The sequence below is a fragment of the Xenopus laevis genome, chromosome 4S, assembly GCF_017654675.1.
Source record: "Xenopus laevis strain J_2021 chromosome 4S, Xenopus_laevis_v10.1, whole genome shotgun sequence".
Classification (NCBI taxonomy): domain Eukaryota; kingdom Metazoa; phylum Chordata; class Amphibia; order Anura; family Pipidae; genus Xenopus; species Xenopus laevis.
Window position 1 is genome coordinate 128366318 of NC_054378.1, and position 20579 is coordinate 128386896.

Genomic DNA, 20579 nt, shown 5'->3' on the forward strand with positions numbered 1-20579 from the left:
ATGCCTGTTTGTGTTTTTAAAGATGCTGGAAATAAAGACGTTTTTTTATCCTAACACTACCCGTGGTTATTACGGCTCCTGTCTATCTACTATTTTGGACATTTACAGATTCTCCAGTCTGGGAGAAGATCCACTGTAAATGACTTTAATTAGGACAAAGAAGGGGATTAATTTAATAAGGAATAAGTCACCATAGAACAATAGTTGTCAAGCCCCCTTGAACATCCAACCTCTGGTCAGGGCCCCGTAAGCCCACAAAATCAGTACAGCTATGGGAATATACATGGAATATATGGAGGAAAACAAATATTCACCCCAAATCTCCCCATTACCTCCAGGCTGGGCTTCCACGTGAAAGCAAATGGCATTGTCCAGTGTTGGGATCTTAACTGGCTGAGCCCTCCTCAATTCCTGGAGTATGATGGGGCCAGAGATAGTTATTTTGGGTGTTTAAGGGAAGATATTATGATACAAATATATCATATGACCCAATAGTCATGTGTTTTGGTGTTAAATAAATGTGAGAGCCGTTACAGCATCATTAGTCTCAGCAATCACCAGACAAGGAGGAGTGTGTGCAGTGTTTATAGGGCAGGGGGTTTAGTGGCAAAACAGTTTAGGGAGGTGAGGAAAAGTCAGGGAATCGCTATATTACCAGTCAATTAATAAACCAGCCTCAAGGCAACAAGTTCAAGCAGTCGCTCAGCAACAAATTCTACATTTTTTACTTGCCCCTAATCCTCTCTCCATATTGTTTGACCTCGTAATGTAAATGGGGAAAATAAATTGGTCTGAAAGCTCATATATATCAGCTCCTAGTGTTAAAGTTAAAAGCAGACCAACTGCAAAATGACTTAAATATGGAGTCGAAAAACAACATTTATTGTTATAGACAAGCGCCCCTTTAACACAATGCCAATGTGCTATTTTACCTTTTTTGGGGGGGTTCTGTGTTGAATCCAAAGTTAGGCTTTTGGCGAACGGAGAGAATTTTATTGTATTCCTTGTGTTTTGGTTCGATCAGCATCACAGGCCACAATATGGCATTGGGACACAAAGAAAGCCGCCAGTTAGATATTCCTGCCCCAGCTACAGGGGTAAAGAGCCAATCATTAGCTCTATCAGCCACACGTGTGTAGGTAGGTGGCTCCCAGACTGGGCAACTTAAAGAATATAGACCCATCTTAGACCCAAGACACATGGAGTAAAATTTGTAGGTTTCCCCTTTCAAGTGATTCCCGTGTGTCACTGCCTATGGCCTTAAAGGGAAAGTTCACCATTAAACATGATTTTAGAAGGTTGTACATTGACTTATTCTAAGTAGCTGTGTATTTTTTCATGCTTTCAAAATAATTAAATTCATGCCTCTTTATGCCCCATCACTGATAAAGCTCACTCATTTTTTTTTTTTATTGCTTATATTTATAATCAATGCCTCTATTATTTGGGTGGCAAAAAGGTAACTAAGAGTCTTCAGACCCTCCTTTGCCACAGGGCTAGAGAAGGTCCCTTTATCCTGATCCAGAAGGTCCATCAGGGCAAGGATCTTCAGAGCCTCCTTTGCCTCAAGCTGAAAGCTTCATCTTTGTGCTAAATCCTCCTCCTCCTCCTCCTTCCTCCTCCTCCTCTTCATCCTCCTCAGTTCCTCCTTGGTCCAGGATTTGGGTTCTGGAAGTTCTTTCTGGTTCTATCGCTTCACATGAAAAATGCGAGGGGCAAGAATCTGAGGGAAGAAACAATCAGCAATGGATTAAGAAAACTTGTGGCAGAGACAAATACCATTCTCTTATGTGCTATAATGTAATCTTATTCTACATCTCATCCTCCCCTTTTAGACAACTTACTATTATAACAGTGTCCCTTTAAGGGTAGAACCTTATTGTAAATAGCTTGTGTCACTTACCATCAGCTGCAGCTTCAGCCAAATCTCGCTGTTATTTACTGGGGACTCAAGAGGGAACCAGCCCTCCATGGTCATATCCTTGGCAGCCATGAGTGTTGATAGGGAAACAGAGATGTGTCCCAGAACCTTGTTGCGCTGATTTAGTACCTGTGAAAAGAACACGTATAAGTGACCCAGTAAGGAAGGAGACAGAGAAACACAAAACCAGCACACAAGGTGCAAAGCCCCAATCTAGATCTGCAGGAGTAAAGGATCCAATAAGGGAAGGACATTTATACTCACATTTAGTTGCATTCTCTCGCCGCGTGGGTCCTTTATGAGGAATTGTAACCTCTCCTTCCACTCTGGCTCTCCGGAATTTATTTGGGCCTGGAAAAAGAACAATTAGAGATATTCTAAATGAGAACTGGATCTGTCTGCTAATTATTATTGGTGTTTTAATGCTTTAATCAGTGTTATTGTTTAATCAGGTATTGCCCATTGCCAATCAGCTAACAACAGTATGTCACTGCTTTACTGTCTATGGTGCACTAAGTGATCATTCCAAATAAATGCCCCTACCCCTCACCCCATTATTTATGTGAAAACAAACAAACTTGAGACCAAACCCTTGTGTGGTTGGACACTGTTATGTGCGACTTACCCCCGTCCTCTTGACTGTATCTGTCACTGACACTTCCACGGTGGCCAGTGGGTTTAATTTGCATTTCTTCGGCTGTTAGAGAAGAACAGATGTGATTAATAAGGTGAATAATACAGGAGAGATTCATATAAGAAGATTTACACTATTATGTGCCCAAGAGAGAGGCATCACTTGTGACTCACCCGTATCACTGGCAGACCCCTGGCTTTTTGGATGACGGTGTAAAGGGCAACTGATGACAACTCCTCACTCTTAGGGGGCCGCGGCCTTTTGTTCAGATTTAACACCTGGAAACCAAACAAAGTAGATGGATTAAAGGGCAAAAGAGCCCAACCTTTCCCCATTTAGTCAGATAAGAAGGAACAGAGACTTTACCTTCTGCAGCTTGTCACGGTCTGAAAAGAGTTTGAGAGTTTCCACCTTGATATGGAGCTCCCCAGACTTCACATTGTCCAACCGGATCCACTGCAGGGGGAGAGAAGCACAAGTTCCATCAGATACAGGGGAAATCACTGAATGATTATTACACTATATCAGCATGGGAGGCGGCTGCATTCACTTACCTTATCAATGAATTTCTTCTTTAGCACATGTGGAACTGCAATTTTACAGCTGGACATTGGGGAAGAGAAAAGGAAAATCAGTATATGTATTAAAAGATGAAATAAAGATAAAATAAATGGAAGCCCAGACCCTGATACAAAGAGAAATACTCACCTGCCCAGTGAATCATCTCTCTGAACATTTTTGTCCAGAACCTCAAATTCAATCTCCTGCCCTGGTAAATCTGAAAATAATATCTGGGGATAAAACATACAATGAGGTGACATTAGATACGGGAATATCTGCTGCATGTGGCACACTTCTATTCACACCTATAAAATACACAAAATAAACTGGCATCTCATTATCAGTGAATAGAAAAGGAACAGGGGTTAAGGGGCACATTTATCAAGGGTCGAATTTCAATTCTCCTACTTCGAATTCATAAAGACCAACCGTAATGAAGTCAATTAAGTTTTTTTTGGGCCTAATTAGGTCTGTTTTCATACGAATAGGTCTGTATTCAGGAAATTCAAATCGTACGATCAAATTCAAATCAAAGTTTTCCCCCAAAAAAACTTTGATTTTTCAAAGTCCACAAATTGACTCCAAATAGGTTCTAGGAGGTCCCTCATAGGCTAAAACAGTAATTCGGCAGGTTTTAGATGGCAAAAGGTTGAAGTCACATGATAAATTTAGATATTCCAATTTTCCAATTTTTTTCAAATTCAAATTGAATTTGGACTATTCCCTAGTCGAAGTACACATAAAATAGCTCGAAATTCCAATTTTTTGAATTCAAAAATTCACCTCAACCCTTGATAAATCTTCCCCTAAATGTGGGTTTATGTGGATGTAAATCCTGGGGGGGATGCGGTACCTCAAATGTCTGGTTCCACTGCGGGTTGAGGTTCTTAGATATGACCCTGGTTTTCCCAACTGTGCCTCCTCCGCGCACAACTACAAAAGGGTCTGATTTCTTGGAGAAGAAGTCGTTTGCAACGAGATTTCTTGCTTCTAATACATGAATCCGAAGTGCGTTCTGCAAGTAAAACAAAATGTCAGACTATAGAATATAAACTCAGTGGGAACAGTCACTTCCCATAGACTTTGAATGACACTCTCCCCCTACATCTCTGTACACAGGGTCGGACTGGCCCGGTGGGACACCGGGAAAAAACCCGGTGGGTCCCAGCCCTCATGGGCCGATCTCCTGGGCAAAGAAAAAATTTGTGGCGAGTGCTCATGGCTCTTTTTTTGTGCTTCCATGCGGCGTGGTTCCTTTTGTGCATGTGTGTGGTGCAGCTCCTTTCATGTATGTGTGTGGCACAGCTCCTTTTGTGCATGCGTGCGGCTACTTTTGCGCATGTACGGCGTAGTGGTAGGGGTCCAGAGGGGGCCCTGGACAGTCCGACCAGTCTGTAGAGGGAAACAGAGGGGGACAGGAGCCCACAGTCCTGAAAGAGAAATACTGGTTCTTACCCAGGGATCCGTGAAGGGCAGATTTTTCATGTCGAAGTTGGCTGCCAGGGGCTGAGTGAGTTTCTGTTAAAGCCATTCTATGTAGATGGAGAGCTAAGGCCCTGGTTCACTCCTATCGCTATCCTTATCCTGCCTATAAACCCCCTACACTGCTCTGACTCATTGCCCAAGTCAGGTCTATTTCCTGATAGTTCTTGGGTGTGATTCTTTTTTTAGTTCCTGACTCTGTACTGCTCTGTTTGTTTGGTACTGACCCGGCTTGTTCCACGACTTTTATTTCCTTGCTTCTAACAAGCCATCCAACCCCTTCTTGTATCTATCTAGTGTATCAGCCTGTACCACTGATTTAGGGAGAGAATTACACATCTTCATGGCTCTCAATGTAAAAAACATCTTCCAAATATTTAAGCCGAACCTACTTTCTTCTAACTGGAATGGGTGCCACTGTGGGAGCTGGAAGGACCTACTGATAAATAAATCATTATTCATTGTGTCTGGACTCAAAACCTGGACCAAAATCGCATGATATATTCTAGGCGGGGCCTTTCAATGCATTGTACAATGGCAATTTCCCCTATTCCCTCTTTAATACAAGTCAAGACCTTATTTGCCCTTGATGCTGCTGACTGGCATTGCTGCTACAGACAAGTTTATTATCTACAAGGACTGTCTCCATTATGGATTTGCTAATGCAGTGCCAGTAAGGGTATAAGTAGCTTTCTTCAAACCCACTGGAGGCCTCAAACAGGTCAGTGCATACGTTTATTAAAACAAAACAAAAAATAACACCATATGTGGCCATGTGGTCCCGAAACGTTTGATCCTTGCAAAGTGTTTATAGCTCCATGGAATACATTGTAGGAACACCCTGTTTGCAGCAAAGGTATTGGAGTACTTTTTTTTCTAGTTGGAATTACTACCAACGTGTGGCTAAGCCAGTGCCTATAGCTTTATCCCCTTTGGTTGGACTGTGTGTTGTCATACGTTGATCAAAGACATTTAAGGGAGTAGGTTACCCCTTCGGAATTGCAAGTGCAATAGCCTGAACTTTATAGCCCTTATGAGGAGGTGTGATATAATCACCTTTTATAATGGAGTTACATTTGCTGCTATTTAAGCAAATGTGCTGCTGTTTGATGGACCCAAAACCCTAATTCTCTCTTTGGGTTGTTCTACTTCTGCTCTAAGCCCCCTGGTTTTCACTGTATCTACCCCTTTTATAAGAGAAGAACTTCATAGACATAGAGATGGTCTTGTGCTAGTAAGGACCAGTGCTTCCTAATTATCCTCTCCGTTATTTTTTATTCTGGGACCAACAGTGTGTCCCACAGTACCTCAACGCAGTATCTCCAGTATCCACCAAGGTATTTTTGTTATACTGTGTAAATGTTTCTATCAACTTATTTGAGGTTTCCAAATCGTGTCCTTATCCAAGGCTTCTCTCCTTATACGCAACGGCGGACCCTTAGGTATGTCTTTAATTGTACTTGTGGAATGAAAGCGATGAGGTCTTAAGAGGCTGTTTCTCACCAAAGACTTGCAGTATAACTCAGTAGTAATTGTCCCTTGTTTATTATTCACCTTAATACTCAATGCTGGGGATGAATTTGATTTCTAAGCTAGAATTAGAATCAGTCTATTCAGCAGTATGCAGCTATATAGTAATCACCAACTTGTACAGTTCTTCAACAATCATATAGTGTGTGTGTGTGTGTGTGTGTTTTCACTGTGAACTCTAACTTTCACCAACTGATAAATACATTTATAAAAATCCCCATGGAAGCGGGTGAGTTTTTCCAGTGGTGAACTCTAATCTAACATTCAAGAAATCTTCCCAGTCATTATTTAGTCAGAACCATCCTGATCAAACATTTAAGCACCAGACATGTGATATTTTATCCTTTATTCTGTTCAGTTTTTGTCTTTGGTTCTTATATCTATAAACATCTGCATTAGTGTGTATCAGTAAACTGAATATTATTGGTCCTGAAAAATTGATAGGCTGTTAAACACCTTCCCATAGACCAGGGGTCCCCAACCTTTTTAACTCGTGAGCCACATATAAATGTAAAAATGAGTTGGAGAGCAACACAAGCATGGAAAAGTCCATGGGGATGTCAAATAAGAGCTGTTATTGCTTGTTTGGTAGCCCCTATGTGGACTGATAGCCTACAAGAGGCTCTGTTTGGCAGTGCACCTGATTTTTATGCAACAAAAACTTGCCTCCAAGCCTGGAATTCAAAAATAATCACCTGCTTTGGGGCCACTGGGAGCAACATCCAAGGGGTTGGGGAGCAACATGTTACTCGCGAGCTACTGGTTGGGGACCACTGCCATAGACAATGCAGCATTCATCTCAGTGGAAAGGGGGATGACTGTGCCTGCCAATTGTATTTATTATGTTTAAAATATTGCATTCAAAACATAACATAAAATGTATAATTTTGTATATAAAACATACAAAATGGCACAATTTCCATGCATGGTATTGAATACAACATAATAACTAAGAGTTAGCAAGGAAGGTGCATAAGTGAGATAGATGCGTGGAATGCTTGTGTAGCTGTGGATGCAACTGGGTTGTATAACACAAAATAGAAAAGCAAGTCCATAGAATAAAAATAACTCTGTGCAGACCCCACGACCACAAGGAGGCCCAGGGGAGCAGGGGGTTGCGGATAATCTGGACACACAGAATTATGGCTGCTCCTCAGTTCTGCATGTGTTGGAGCTCACCCGTGATGCCATGGAGGGGGTGGTCCTGGATTTTGTTTCTGTGGGGCCCAGCACCCCTTAGTTATGCCCCTGAAAATAACCCAGACAGGAAAAAAGCTCAGAGTCAATTTCAGAGTCAAATTTGTAATTCAGTTACAACATAAAATGGTGAAAGGTCTGAATACTTTCCCAAGGCACCGTCTATATTCAAGTCACGCAGCTTTCTATGCAATTTGGGACAAAATCTTGTCACCCAAAGACGGAGGTGTATGTCTGCATGTGACTTTTCACACTGTCAGCTATTTCCTGATCAGTCTTCCCGCGGCCGTAGTAATCTGTAAATAGCCCATCAGGATTCAGCAGGTAGATAATAATGGTGTGATCCACAATGTAATCGTTGTCCTCATCTTTTGGCCCCACACTGTAGTAAACACGATATTCTTGTGCGACTTTTTTCACCTGCTCGGGGCTCCCCGTAAGCCCCAAGAGTCGTGGGTGGAACTCGCTCACATACTTGCTGATGGCCTCCACGCTGTCACGCTCTGGGTCTATTGAGATAAACACAGGCAGAACATGGGGCAGTGCTGGATCCTTGTCCAGCAGAGATACAGCAGAGCTCAGTTTTTGAAGCTCATCTGGACAAATATCAGGACAATGAGTGAAGCCAAAGTAGAGCAGGACCCAATTGCCCCTCCAACTGCTCTTGGTTCTGGGCTGACCAGTGTGATCCACTAGGCTGAAATCTCCTTGTCCCACTGCAAGAGTTCGTAGCTGCTGAATTTGCTGCACTTTCTTCTGTTCTTGTTTCTCCCATCGCAGATAAAACCAAATACCCAGAGCCGCCCCACCAATAATACAGCTCACGGTGACTCTGGCACGCAAGGACACAGAAGGGGACCTGGGGACCGACTGCTGCTGCTGCTGCTTCTGGTTATAAGAAGAAGATATGGAAAATGATTTACTCTGAGGCACATGTCTTGAGAGGGAAGGAGATCTTCGACTTAAGACGTTCTGGACTGCACCTCTGGTTAAGAGAGAAGAGAGGGCTCTGTGGAAACTGCACCGTACTCCCACGTACATCCTGCAGAACAGTAAGAAATGATTCTCATTACAACGAATCAAAGGCATTAATCATTGTGCTTAAAGGAACAGTAACACCAAAAATAAAAGTGTTTAAAGTAATTCAAATAGAATGCACTGTTACTATGCATTAGTAAAGTTATGCGTTTGCTTTAGAAAGACAACTATAGTTTATATAAATAGGCTACTGTGTAGCCATGGGGCAGCCATTCAAGCTAAAAAAAGGAGAAGGCTACTGAACAGATAAGATCTGTAATAGAAAACAATGAGATTCTACAGAGTGTATCTGGTATCTGCTATGTAACCTGTGCTTTGAATGGCTGCGCCCATGGCTACACAGCAGCTTGTTTATATAAACTATAGTAGTACTTATCTGTTATATACTGTGTATCCTGTGCTTGAATGGCTGCCCCCATGGCTACACAGCAGCTTGTTTATATAAACTATAGTAGTACTTATCTGTTATATACTGTGTATCCTGTGCTTGAATGGCTGCCCCCATGGTTACACAGCAGCTTGTTTATATAAACTATAGTAGTACTTATCTGTTATCTACTGTGTATCCTGTGCTTGAATGGCTGCCCCCATGGCTACACAGCAGCTTGTTTATATAAACTAAAGTAGTAGTTTATCTGTTATCTACTGTGTATCCTGTGCTTGAATGGCTGCCCCCATGGCTACACAGCAGCTTGTTTATATAAACTATAGTAGTACTTATCTGTTATCTACTGTGTATCCTGTGCTTGAATGGCTGCCCCCATGGCTACACAGCAGCTTGTTTATATAAACTATAGTAGTACTTATCTGTTATCTACTGTATATCCTGTTCTTGAATGGCTGCCCCCATGGCTACACAGCAGCTTGTTTATATAAACCATAGTAGTACTGATCTGTTATCTACTGTGTATCCTGTGCTTGAATGTCTGCCTCCATGGCTACACAGCAGCTTGTTTATATAAACTATAGTAGTACTTATCTGTTATCTACTGTGTATCCTGTGCTTGAATGGCTGCCCCCATGGCTACACAGCAGCTTGTTTATATAAACTATAGTAGTACGTATCTGTTATCTACTGTGTATCATGTGCTTGAATGGCTGCCCCATGGCTACACAGCAGCTTGTTTATATAAACTATAGTAGTACTTATCTGTTATCTACTGTGTATCCTGTGCTTGAATGGCTGCCCCCATGGCTACACAGCAGCTTGTTTATATAAACTATAGTAGTACTTATCTGTTATCTACTGTGTATCCTGTGCTTGAATGGCTGCCCCCATGGCTACACAGCAGCTTGTTTATATAAACTATAGTAGTACTTATCTGTTATCTACTGTGTATCCTGTGCTTGAATGGCTGCCCCCATGGCTACACAGCAGCTTGTTTATATAAACTATAGTAGAGTTTCTAAAACAAACACAGCGGTGCAGGAAAACAGTAAATTATACTTGAATTACTTTTGGTGTTACTGTTGCTTTCAGGTAAGAAATAACATGATTACAGCAAAGGGTTTATGTGTTGTCTAGAAAAGATAAATAGCCATCAGCTCATATAGGCAGAACAGCCTACATTCATCTCCAATACAAGAGCAGCCAGTTAGTGCCCATTCAGCCGAATGCCCAGTTAGAACTTGTGCCAGGACACAGAATCTGCCGAGTGGAAGTATCAAGAGGAAGAGCAGCTCAGATGGAGGAAATCAGAAGAGTTTACATGGAGTGGCAGAAGCCATCTGAACATGAAGTGGCTAAAGTTTGCTTGAGCAATTCCAGTAGCAGATTTTAATTGTCTAGTGAAGTAATGGCCTTAAATATTTCATGGGACCTGCGCCCACTTCTACTTGTGGACCAAAGATCTGCCTTAGTGAAATGTTTCTATCAGTAATGAAGCCCAACCATCGCTCTATGACAAGACTGGCTGATGTTCAAAAAGAAATCGGGGGTAAAATGTTGGATTACCTTTGTCAACAGGATGAAATTCTGCAGAATGTGCCGTCTGTGTCTGCGGTGTCTTTATCAGCTGCAATGAATTAAAAAGCATATGAGTAACAGTGTCACAATCCTATTGTAAGTAATGGGGCGACCGACTGCTAGTTTACCTGCTGGGACAGTTACACAGATACTTGTTTCCAATGTTATTAAAAGGGAAAGATAAAAAATATTGGAGGGAATAGATGGCAATGCGGTGGTTCTGGGTGTAGGGGTCAGTACCCTATTTTACTCTGATCATATTTGGGAAGGTGAATTAAATCAATATACTGGTGTGTGCCGAATACAGAGCTAGAGGTATAATGGCAATCAGAGCACATAATACAGGGCAATGTATTTCTTTCCTGTTATCTATATAGCACTGACACATTTCAACAATCCCCCCACAAAATACATTGTAACAAACACTAGGAACTAAATGGAGGGTCCAAAGAAAAGAGTGCAACAACTCCGCACATTAGAAGAGGCCTGAGCCTTCAGCAAGGGTGGAACAGGGAATATCTATTGAGCACTCAAATAGGCGACCTTCCATCAAGCGCATGTACAATGAGTTCATTCATAAACACCTGGGCACATTTGCACCTGAGCAGTAACTAGGGTTACCACCTCTTCTGGAAAAAAAATACTGCCCTTCGTATATTCTTGCCGTTCACCTTTGCGTTAACTTTTAGTAGGATGTAGAGAGGGATATGCTGAGACAATTTGCAATTGGTTTTCATTTTTTATTATTTGTGGTTTTTTTAGTTATTTCGTTTTTCAATGAGCAGCTCTCCAGTTTGCAATTTCAGCAATGTGGTTGCTATGTTCCAAATGACCCTAGCAACCAAGTATTAATTTCAATAAGAGACTGGAATATGAAAAGGAGAGACCTGAATAGAAAGATGAGGAATAAAAAGTACCAATAACAATACATTTGTAGCCTTACAGAGCATTTGTTTTGAGATGGGGGTGGGTCAGTGACCCCCATCTGAAAGCAGGAAAGAATCAGAAGATGAAGGCAAATATTTCAACAACAATAGAAAATAAATAATGAAGACCAATGGAAAAGTTGCTTAGAATTGGCCATGCTATAATATACTAAAAGTTAACTTAAAGGTGAACCGCCCCTATAATAACATTGGCATCAAGCATCATTTTTACCGGCCAGGCCAGTAAAATACCGGCCAGGTGGCAACTAGGGTTGCCACCTTTTAAATACCGGCTTTCCTATATTCTTGCCGTTTTTCCCTATTAATAACACTGGCATCAAACATCATTTTTACTGGCCAGGCCGGTAAAATACTGGCCAGGTGGCAACGTTAGTGGCAACCGTAGCAGTAACCCATAGCAACCCAGCAGTGCAATAGCAATGAAAGAGCAAACATCTGATTAGTTGCCATGGGTAACTGCCCTGGTACAAATATGCCCAGTGTTTATAAATGACTGACATAATAGAGAGCTGGGACACTTGCTCCTAATGTTCATGTGAGTCACACAACATGGCCACCTGCAGCAGCAGCATATAGGGCTGGAACATGGCCTGGCCAATAAAAATGATGGTTGATCCCAATAGGAAAAAATTATAAATATATAGGAAGGTCAGTGATCCCAATGTTATTAATAGGGAAAAAAGATAAATATATAGGAAGGTCAGTGATCCCAATGTTATTAATAGGGAATAAAGATAAATATATAGGAAGGTCAGTGATCCCAATGTTATTAATAGGGAATAAAGATAAATATATAGGAAGGTCAGTGATCCCAATGTTATTAATAGGGAATAAAGATAAATATATAGGAAGGTCAGTGATCCCAATGTTATTAATAGGGAATAAAGATAAATATATAGGAAGGTCAGTGATCCCAATGTTATTAATAGGGAATAAAGATAAATATATAGGAAGGTCAGTGATCCCAATGTTATTAATAGGGAATAAAGATAAATATATAGGAAGGTCAGTGATCCCAATGTTATTAATAGGGAATAAATATAAATATATAGGAAGGTCAGTGATCCCAATGTTATTAATAGGGAATAAAGATAAATATATAGGAAGGCAACTCTAGCAGTGCAGTGTAAGTGATGGGGCAATAGTTGGTAGAACAAATGAGTTTGTCACAGTGAAATACAGACTCTATTAGCCCAGACCTTGGGTGGGTGGGGGGAACCACTTTACAATGAAATGTGCCTTTAGCAACTCAATGTGACCATTTTTTATAAAAAACAATTCTCTTCAGTTTAGTAAGAGCCAGACATTCCCCATTCCCACTCACAGCAACTCACACTCCAGCCTCTTCCCCTTGTCTGGGTCTCCTCTCTACAGTCTGACTTCCTGCTCAGCTGGTCACGTGCTCCCTCTACCGGTGCCTCCCTGGGACAAATCTCTCCGACACGCACAGCTTTTCTGAGGAAATAAGTCAAGTGTGCCAATCGCACCTGAAACATTGGAGGGGTACAATCCCCTAATTGTCGGTCAGATAGGCTTTTGTTTGTTCCTTTGGTATAAACACTGTGTCACTATGAATGACATACGGGCTGTGTACGAATTGCTGCTCTCACCTTCCTCATTCGCTTGTGTCCTGGGATTGTGCATATCACAGCGGTTTGTCCCAGTGAGGCACCGGTAGAGGGAGCACGTGACCGGCTAAGCAGGAAGTGAGACTGTAGAGAGGAGATAGACCGGGGGAAGAGGATCCCACGTGAGTAGGAAGTAGCGGGACTGGCAATGTCTGGCTTTTACTTACTGCCCCAACCTTCATTTATTTTTCTATTCTGAGGGGAACAGCACTGAGCCCATACAGACTAATGATACAAACCCGGCAATAATAATAATAATATAACTAGCACTATACAATGCACAGGTTTTGGCTGCAGTTCTCTGAGTTTTATTTCCATGTGACTGTCAGATCTAGTGGCCCCTGCAGTGTGTGATGTCATGTGACTGTCAGATCTCAGAGCAGTGGCCCCTGCAGTGTGTGATGTCATGTGACTGTCAGATCTCAGACCAGTGGCCCCTGCAGTGTGTGATGTCATGTGACTCTCAGATCTCAGAGCAGTGGCCCCTGCAGTGTGTGATGTAATGTGACTGTCAGATCTCAGAGCAGTGGCCCCTGCAGTGTGTGATGTAATGTGACTGTCAGATCTCAGAGCAGTGGCCCCTGCAGTGTGTGATGTAATGTGACTGTCAGATCTCAGAGCAGTGGCCCCTGCCATGTCCATTTGGAAACAAGCAGCAGAGCCCAAAGCTGTGTCCCCACCTCATGCACTAATATGAGTAGATAACTGGTGACTTCAGTGGTTGAAACTGCAACAACAACAACAAAAAAGCTTTATTTTAAATCATACATGGCAGGTGCGACTGGTCTGAGATCTGACAGTCACATTACATCACACACTGCAGGGGCCACTGGTCTGAGATCTTACAGTCACATTACATCACACACTGCAGGGGCCACTGGTCTGAGATCTGGCAGTCACATTACATCACACACTGCAGGGGCCACTGGTCTGAGATCTGACAGTCACATTACATCACACACTGCAGGGGCCACTGGTCTGAGATCTGACAGTCACATTACATCACACACTGCAGGGGCCACTGCTCTGAGATTTTACAGTCACATTACATGACACACTGCAGGGGCCACTGCTCTGAGATCTGACAGTCACATTACATCACACACTGCAGGGGCCACTGCTCTGAGATCTGACAGTCACGTTACATCACACACTGCAGGGGCCACTGCTCTGAAATCTGACAGTCACATTACATCACACACTGCAGGGGCCACTGCTCTGAGATCTTACAGGGACAGCTGTGGAAATATATTTTACTGATTTTCTGCAATCCAATGATAAGAACTTGTCTATGATTTCAGATCTAGTGGCCCCTGCAGTGTGTGATGTGTGACTGTCAGATCTCAGAACAGTGGCCCCTGCCATGTCCATTTGGAAACAAGCAGCAGAGTCCAAAGCTGTGTCCCCACCTCATGCACTAAAATGAGTAGATAACCGGTGACTTCAGTGGTTGAAACTGCAACAAAAAAAAAAAAGCTTAATTTTAAATCATACATGGCAGGGGCGACTGGTCTGAGATCTGACAATCACATTATATCGCACACTGCAAGGGCCACTGGTCTTAGATCTGACAGTCACATTACATCACACACTGCAAGGGCCACTGCTCTGAGATCTTACAGTGACATTACATCACACACTGCAGGGGCCAGTGGTCTGAGATCTGACAGTCACATTACATCACACACTGCAGGGGCCACTGCTCTGAGATCTTACAGGGACAGCTGTGGAAATATATTTTACTGATTTTCTGCAATCCAATGATAAGAACTTGTGTCTATGATTTCAGATCTAGTGGCCCCTGCAGTGTGTGATGTAATGTGACTGTCAGATTTCAGAGCAGTGGCCCCTGCAGTGTGTGATGTAATGTGACTGTCAGATCTCAGAGCAGTGGCCCCTGCAGTGTGTGATGTAATGTGACTGTCAGATCTCAGACCAGTGGCCCCTGCCATGTCCATTTGGAAACAAGCAGCAGAGCCCAAAGCTGTGTCCCCACCTCATGCACTAATATGAGTAGATAACCGGTGACTTCAGTGGTTGAAACTGCAACAAAAAAAAAAGCTTCATTTTAAATCATACATGGCAGGGGCGACTGGTCTGAGATCTGACAGTCACGTTACATCACACACTGCAGGGGCCACTGCTCTGAGATCTTACAGGGACAGCTGTGGAAATATATTTTACTGATTTTCTGCAATCCAATGATAAGAACTTGTGTCTATGATTAAAGAAAATCTGTTTTATATATCGTGGGTTAAACAGGGATATTGAAACTGATTTTTGTTTCTAGGTTATTGCAAGCAGTTGTGGGAGTAGAAGATCACATTAATCACATTACACAGGTAATGCCCCTGAATAATCAACTTTTGCTCAGCAGAATACAGGAGGATGCAGCAATCGTAAAAACCGAATTATCCATTAATTATCCTAGCATACACTGGCAACTATGTAAAGGTAACAACATTAAAGTCATCACTGGCCATTGTGACTCGCAAGGGAGAGCTGCCGGACTGTCATGGAGGGGACAGTGAAAGTGTTAAGACCTGAAAAATAATTAAGGGAATATTTTCCTTTCAGGTGATTTATTGTGCTTCTCTAATCACAACTTTCTTTGCCGCCTTAATATACAGGTACGGTAGGATGAGAGAGCAACCAAAATTACCAGGGCCCACGAATTATGAGCGAATAGTGCTGAAGAACCCCTCCGAGCACCATTACATGAAGGTTCAGCTGTAAGTATAATAAATGCCACCCCTTATCTATAACAACAAATCCCCCCCTAATGATATACCCCTTGCCTCTTGCAGTGTATTTCATGGAGAAAGGGCCCAGCTCAATGCCACACAGTTCAAGCTGCTGGTAGTCTCTGCCCTGAAGAGCCTGCACGGAGAGGTAGGTATTCAACTTACCTTTCATTTGCACTCCTTGCACTTATTTATATCCAGCATTTGGGGACTGAATGAAAATGTACCTACTTTATCTATCTGTTTAATTCTTCCCACTTCTCTGACTTGGCTCAGATATTCTCCATAAAAAGCTCTAAGGGCAAGTACAGACTAAATTGGAAATAAACACTAAATTCATAATCAGACCCAGAACAATAGAACAAGATTTGCCAACCTTAATAATTGGCTTATCCATTATGTACAGTTCAGCAGAATATGGCAATGCTAATAGTTACCTGGAGATAACCCTAGCACTAATTATCTCTAAACTATCGCGCTTCAGCCTATTCCAAAATCCATGTGCTCCGTATACCATGTTCCCCATAATGCAGTTCTTGTTTCACTGTTTGCACTATATAGAGGGCTAATGTGGGTTCTGTCTAACATTTTTTATTAACTGAGGTGTCCTTGTTCTACTCCAGGTGGGATCGTCTCTCCCTTTGGATCTTTTGAGTTTTGATGAAAAGACACTCTGTGCGATACTGCGGGTCTGTAGCAGGTAGGTGGCAGTTGGAATGGACATGCTGCCATCTCTGTCTCACACAAGGGCATTTTTCTGTTTGTTTTCAACTGCATGTGCAATACCTAGCGCGATTCTTAAAGCCCCTTAGGGTACACGCCCTGTAAGGTCCCTATAAATCTAGCTTCTTGGTTAATCTGCCTTTTAAGGTACCCCAACCTATAGCCACACCAGGGCCATTATTTATGCTGCTATTGTTTTGGCTGTAGTGTAACGCTGCTGGTTTGTTACAGGGGACTAGTGAAGTTGTGGACCTCATTAACATTGCTGGGACTTTATAAGAACCATGAATGCTCCATTCGCGTGATACAGGTAAAACTCACCACATGATGTTACTGAGAACTGGCACCAATCTCTGCACAATAATACTTAAGCCTTCATTATTGGTCTGTATTTCTTGTTATGCAGACGTCCCCGTTTCTGTTGGCACTGGCTGGTAACAGCAGGGAACTGGATCTAGAATAATATCCTCTCTTGGACCTCGTTATAAAGGAAGATGCCTCTGACGTCAGTCCTTTGCAAGGCAGCTATTTATGTGCCCACCAGGTTATCGCACATCACCAGATGGTACCTAATGTCTCACCGGCACTACACCATAAAGGTTGGAGACCGCGCAGAACTTTCCCGAACCTTTACCCAAATTGATATTCAAATCTTCTCTGAACTCACTGGGGACACAAACCCCCTGCACTTGGATAACGCATTTGCTAAGGACACACGATTCGGAAAAACTGTTGTCCATGGAGTCCTTATCAATGGCTTGGTGTCTGCCGTCCTGGGAACTAAACTGCCAGGGCCGGGTTGTGTCCTTCTGTCCCAGGAAATCCGCTTTCCTTCGCCCTTACATATTGGGGAGGAGGTTACTGCCTCAGCGCAGGTAGCGGCCCTCAAGCGATCACTGGCCATTGTGGCTGTGTCCTGCCTTGCAAGAGAGAGCGGCCGGACTGTTATGGAGGGGACAGTGAAAGTGTTAATAGCTGAAAATAAATCTTAAGTCTTTCTGTTCTAACAGCAAAATATTCATCAGAAGTCAGAAATGCTGTGTGTGTGTGTCTGCATTTAACCATGTTATAAACAGCCTGTGTGCTATGTATTTATGTTGCCATCACTATCCCTAAATAAACCTTAACTCACAAAAATAATTTCCTTTTTCAGTGTAATAATAAAACAGTAGCTTGTACTTGATCCCAACTAAGATATGTTTAACCCTTATTGGTGTTAAAACAGTTCTATTAGGTTTAATTAAGGTCGAAATGTTTTTGTTTTTTTGAAAGTATAGAGATCCTTATTGGATAACCTCACAGGTCCCGAGCATTCTGGATAATCCCAAACCTGTGTAATATATGTGTGTATATATATATATATATATATACACACCATGGATAACACCGTTATCCATCCATGCAGCACTGCTTCATTCAATATTGTTCGTAATTCATCCTGAAATTTTAAAGTAGGATCAAAAGTCAATTTCTGATAGCAGCTACTGTTAGACAGTTGTGAATAAATCTCTGTTTGATAATACACATAGTCTAATATTACTACGGCTCCACCTTTATCAGCTGGCTTGATAATAATAGATGAATTATTCTGTAACCGTTCAAGAGCTGCTCTTTCATCTTTATTTAAATTTCCTCTTGTATGTGTCTGGCCCATTATATCCCTTGTGGCTCCATTAAGCATCCTGGAGAAAGTTTTAAGCGAGGTATTATTTGTAATGGGGTCAAAATTATTGCGCAGTTTAAGTTTAAACTGTTCATCACTTTGTTCAGAGACTTGTGATTTTTGTTTAGGGCCATAATGTTCTCGTAATCGTAGAGAACGAGTGAACTTATAGTTATCAACTGACATTGAAAAGGCATTTGTCCGTGCAGTCGGAAAGGGGGTATCCTTTATCTTTAATTAATGAAGTACAGGGATGGGCATTATCTCTAGATAGGCTTTCAGTGTTGCAGAATAAAGGACAACAAAAAGATTCTAGAAAGAATGAGAGAGACAAGTTATTCTATTTGACTACATATGGCCCCCACACACCACTAATCAAGCAATCTGTTTTGCAGAATTGGTCGATTGTTGAAACTGATCCAGAATTGAGCAAATTGGTAAGTGATGGCTTTACTTTTGGTTACAAGCGTAACAGGAATCTGAAAGAATTATTTACGCAAGCAGATCCTGTCAATAAATATACTATCACTCCTAGAACGATGACGACCAAACCCGGAGTCTTCAGATGTGGCAATTGTACAATGTGTAGTACACTTATAACGGGCAGTCAATTTTTTCATCCCCACACAGGCAAATCGTACAAAGTAAAGCACAGATTAACATGTACGTCCAAAAATGTAGTGTACATCATCAAATGCCCGTGCGGGCTACTATATTGCGGAAAAACCTGCAGACAACTAAAGGAACGCATTAGTATGCATCGGTCATCAATTAGGGCAGCTCTGGAACCAAAGCCCAAGCAGGATATTAGAAAACAGGACATATCGAAGCAACCGGTGGCACAACACTGGCTGCAGGCTAAACATCCGATTGCATCTTTTAAGTGCATGCCCATTGAGTATGTTCCAATACCACCGAGAGGTGGGGATGTTTATCGTCTCTTGCTACAGAGGGAAGCTTTTTGGACTCATGAACTGGACAGTGTGACTCCCAAAGGGTTAAATACTTATCTGCAATATAGTAGTTTTTTATCATTAAGATGAGTCAATAGCAACCATTAGTGAAGTTTCACAAGCAATTTAACTGTTTATTGATGTTTCTATTTGTGGGCCCTAGAGCGATATATTTAATGATATATTTAATGTTATATTTGGGCCACAATGGTATTATAAATGAATTCATTATTTAGCTTGTATTATGGGCACTTTTCTCTTATGAATGATATGTTTTTAGATGTTTTATGTTGCAATACTATATGCACTTATACACTTTTTAGAAGTACTATTTATAAGTTATTGCACTTTATACTGCATATATGAAGCACTTTAATATTGCACATAACAAGCACTTTATACTTTGCATATATTATGCACTTGTTTAACTAAGATGTAAAATGGGAATTGAGTCACTTCCTGTATGAATTAATGAGGGGAGGGGTATATATGTGGTGAATTGTTTGGCACATGTGTTACCTTGAGAAAGGTCCCAAAGGGGATCGAAACGTCACGTCGGATACATATGCAATAACACTTTTTCAATTTTGGCAAAATCCTGGTGTTGCTGGTCTTTCTTTTCATATATATATATGCTTTCTTACCGTGCACCTAGGTATTGTTCCTAGATGGAGTGCTGTCCACAACTTCAATATATATATATATATATATATATAACAAAAAAGTCCAGACCAATTCAAGGTAAATGAAAAAAATTTTTTGTATTTTACCAGTATACAAGTGGTCATGCAAACATGCAACGTTTCGGAGCTCCCGCCCCTTTGTCAAGCATTATTTCTCACAATGACATTGGGACATGGGTTCTGTCTCAACACTCAAAATCACATAATATATTTGTACAAAAATAGAGTGGAGCACTCAACCCGTCCGTGACTTAGTCCATTTGCATGGACAAATCATATATATAACAAAAAAGTCCAGACCAATTCAAGGTAAATGAAAAAAATTTTTGTATTTTACCAGTATATATATATACTGGTATATATATATATATATAAATATATATAAAGCATCAAGAACCGCACTCACAGGACTTTAGAAGGTGCAAAATCAAAAACTATTTATTTCAACGTTTCGGCTATTCACTTAAGCCGTCATCACTTCCTGATGACGGCTTAAGTGAATAGCCGAAACGTTGAAATAAATAGTTTTTGGTTTTGCACCTTCTAAAGTCCTGTGAGTGCGGTTCTTGATGCTTTATCTATGATCTATTATAACCAGCACCTAGGCAGTAACAATTGTTATGTGTGCACCAGAATTTGGTCTTTATATATATATATATATATATATATATATATATATATATACAATTAAAGGTTTCAGGAAATGATCAGTACTGAATATACTTTATATGTTAATTCTTTAAAGGGCCTCCATCAGACATCACAGGACCCCTATAAATTAGCAGGGCCCTCCACCCTAGGGGGCTCCAATAGTTAACCCTTCGGTCACCTGTCAGGTCATCCTACCAACAAGAATAGAATTGTAATGAAAACATGTAATTTCTGTTCTGCATAAAAGTGTCGCTCAGA

At 41.5% G+C, this 20579-nt stretch overlaps 4 protein-coding genes across 7 annotated transcripts; 2 read left to right on the forward strand and 2 right to left on the reverse strand.

Annotated features, from left to right (window-relative positions):
- Window positions 1–140: 140 nt before the first annotated feature.
- LOC121403715 (extended synaptotagmin-1-like) lies at window positions 141–4601 on the reverse strand. Its single transcript, XM_041591518.1, has 10 exons — window positions 4572–4601; window positions 3970–4155; window positions 3264–3346; window positions 3110–3158; window positions 2922–3011; window positions 2729–2833; window positions 2547–2618; window positions 2186–2272; window positions 1904–2050; window positions 141–1723 (listed from the first exon to the last, which is right to left on the reverse strand). Exons 1-10 carry the CDS (start codon window positions 4599–4601, stop codon window positions 1688–1690), a joined length of 885 nt encoding a protein of 294 aa, XP_041447452.1. The 3' UTR covers window positions 141–1687.
- A 1858-nt stretch (window positions 4602–6459) lies between these two features.
- sco2.S (synthesis of cytochrome C oxidase 2 S homeolog) lies at window positions 6460–12746 on the reverse strand. 2 transcript variants are annotated; one of them, XM_018241179.2, is made up of 3 exons: window positions 12611–12746; window positions 10318–10378; window positions 6460–8367 (listed from the first exon to the last, which is right to left on the reverse strand). In XM_018241179.2, the coding sequence occupies exon 3, from the start codon at window positions 8364–8366 to the stop codon at window positions 7536–7538; it is 831 nt and encodes a 276-aa protein (XP_018096668.1). In that variant the 5' UTR covers window position 8367; window positions 10318–10378; window positions 12611–12746; the 3' UTR covers window positions 6460–7535.
- A 143-nt stretch (window positions 12747–12889) lies between these two features.
- On the forward strand, window positions 12890–16913 carry rpp14.S (ribonuclease P/MRP 14kDa subunit S homeolog). 3 transcript variants are annotated; one of them, XM_018241196.2, is made up of 7 exons: window positions 12890–13026; window positions 15195–15246; window positions 15535–15636; window positions 15712–15796; window positions 16272–16348; window positions 16603–16681; window positions 16778–16913. In XM_018241196.2, exons 3-7 carry the CDS (start codon window positions 15545–15547, stop codon window positions 16832–16834), a joined length of 390 nt encoding a protein of 129 aa, XP_018096685.1. In that variant the 5' UTR covers window positions 12890–13026; window positions 15195–15246; window positions 15535–15544; the 3' UTR covers window positions 16835–16913. The 3 variants fall into 3 exon arrangements, with proteins under 3 accessions (XP_018096685.1, XP_018096686.1, XP_018096687.1); XM_018241197.2 differs by lacking the exon at window positions 15195–15246 and having other exon boundaries at window positions 12893–13026; XM_018241198.2 differs by lacking the exon at window positions 12890–13026 and having other exon boundaries at window positions 15246–15358.
- On the forward strand, window positions 16866–17511 carry LOC108704592 (hydroxyacyl-thioester dehydratase type 2, mitochondrial). The gene has a single exon (XM_018241195.2). The coding sequence runs from the start codon at window positions 16866–16868 to the stop codon at window positions 17361–17363; it is 498 nt and encodes a 165-aa protein (XP_018096684.1). The 3' UTR covers window positions 17364–17511.
- Window positions 17512–20579: the final 3068 nt, after the last annotated feature.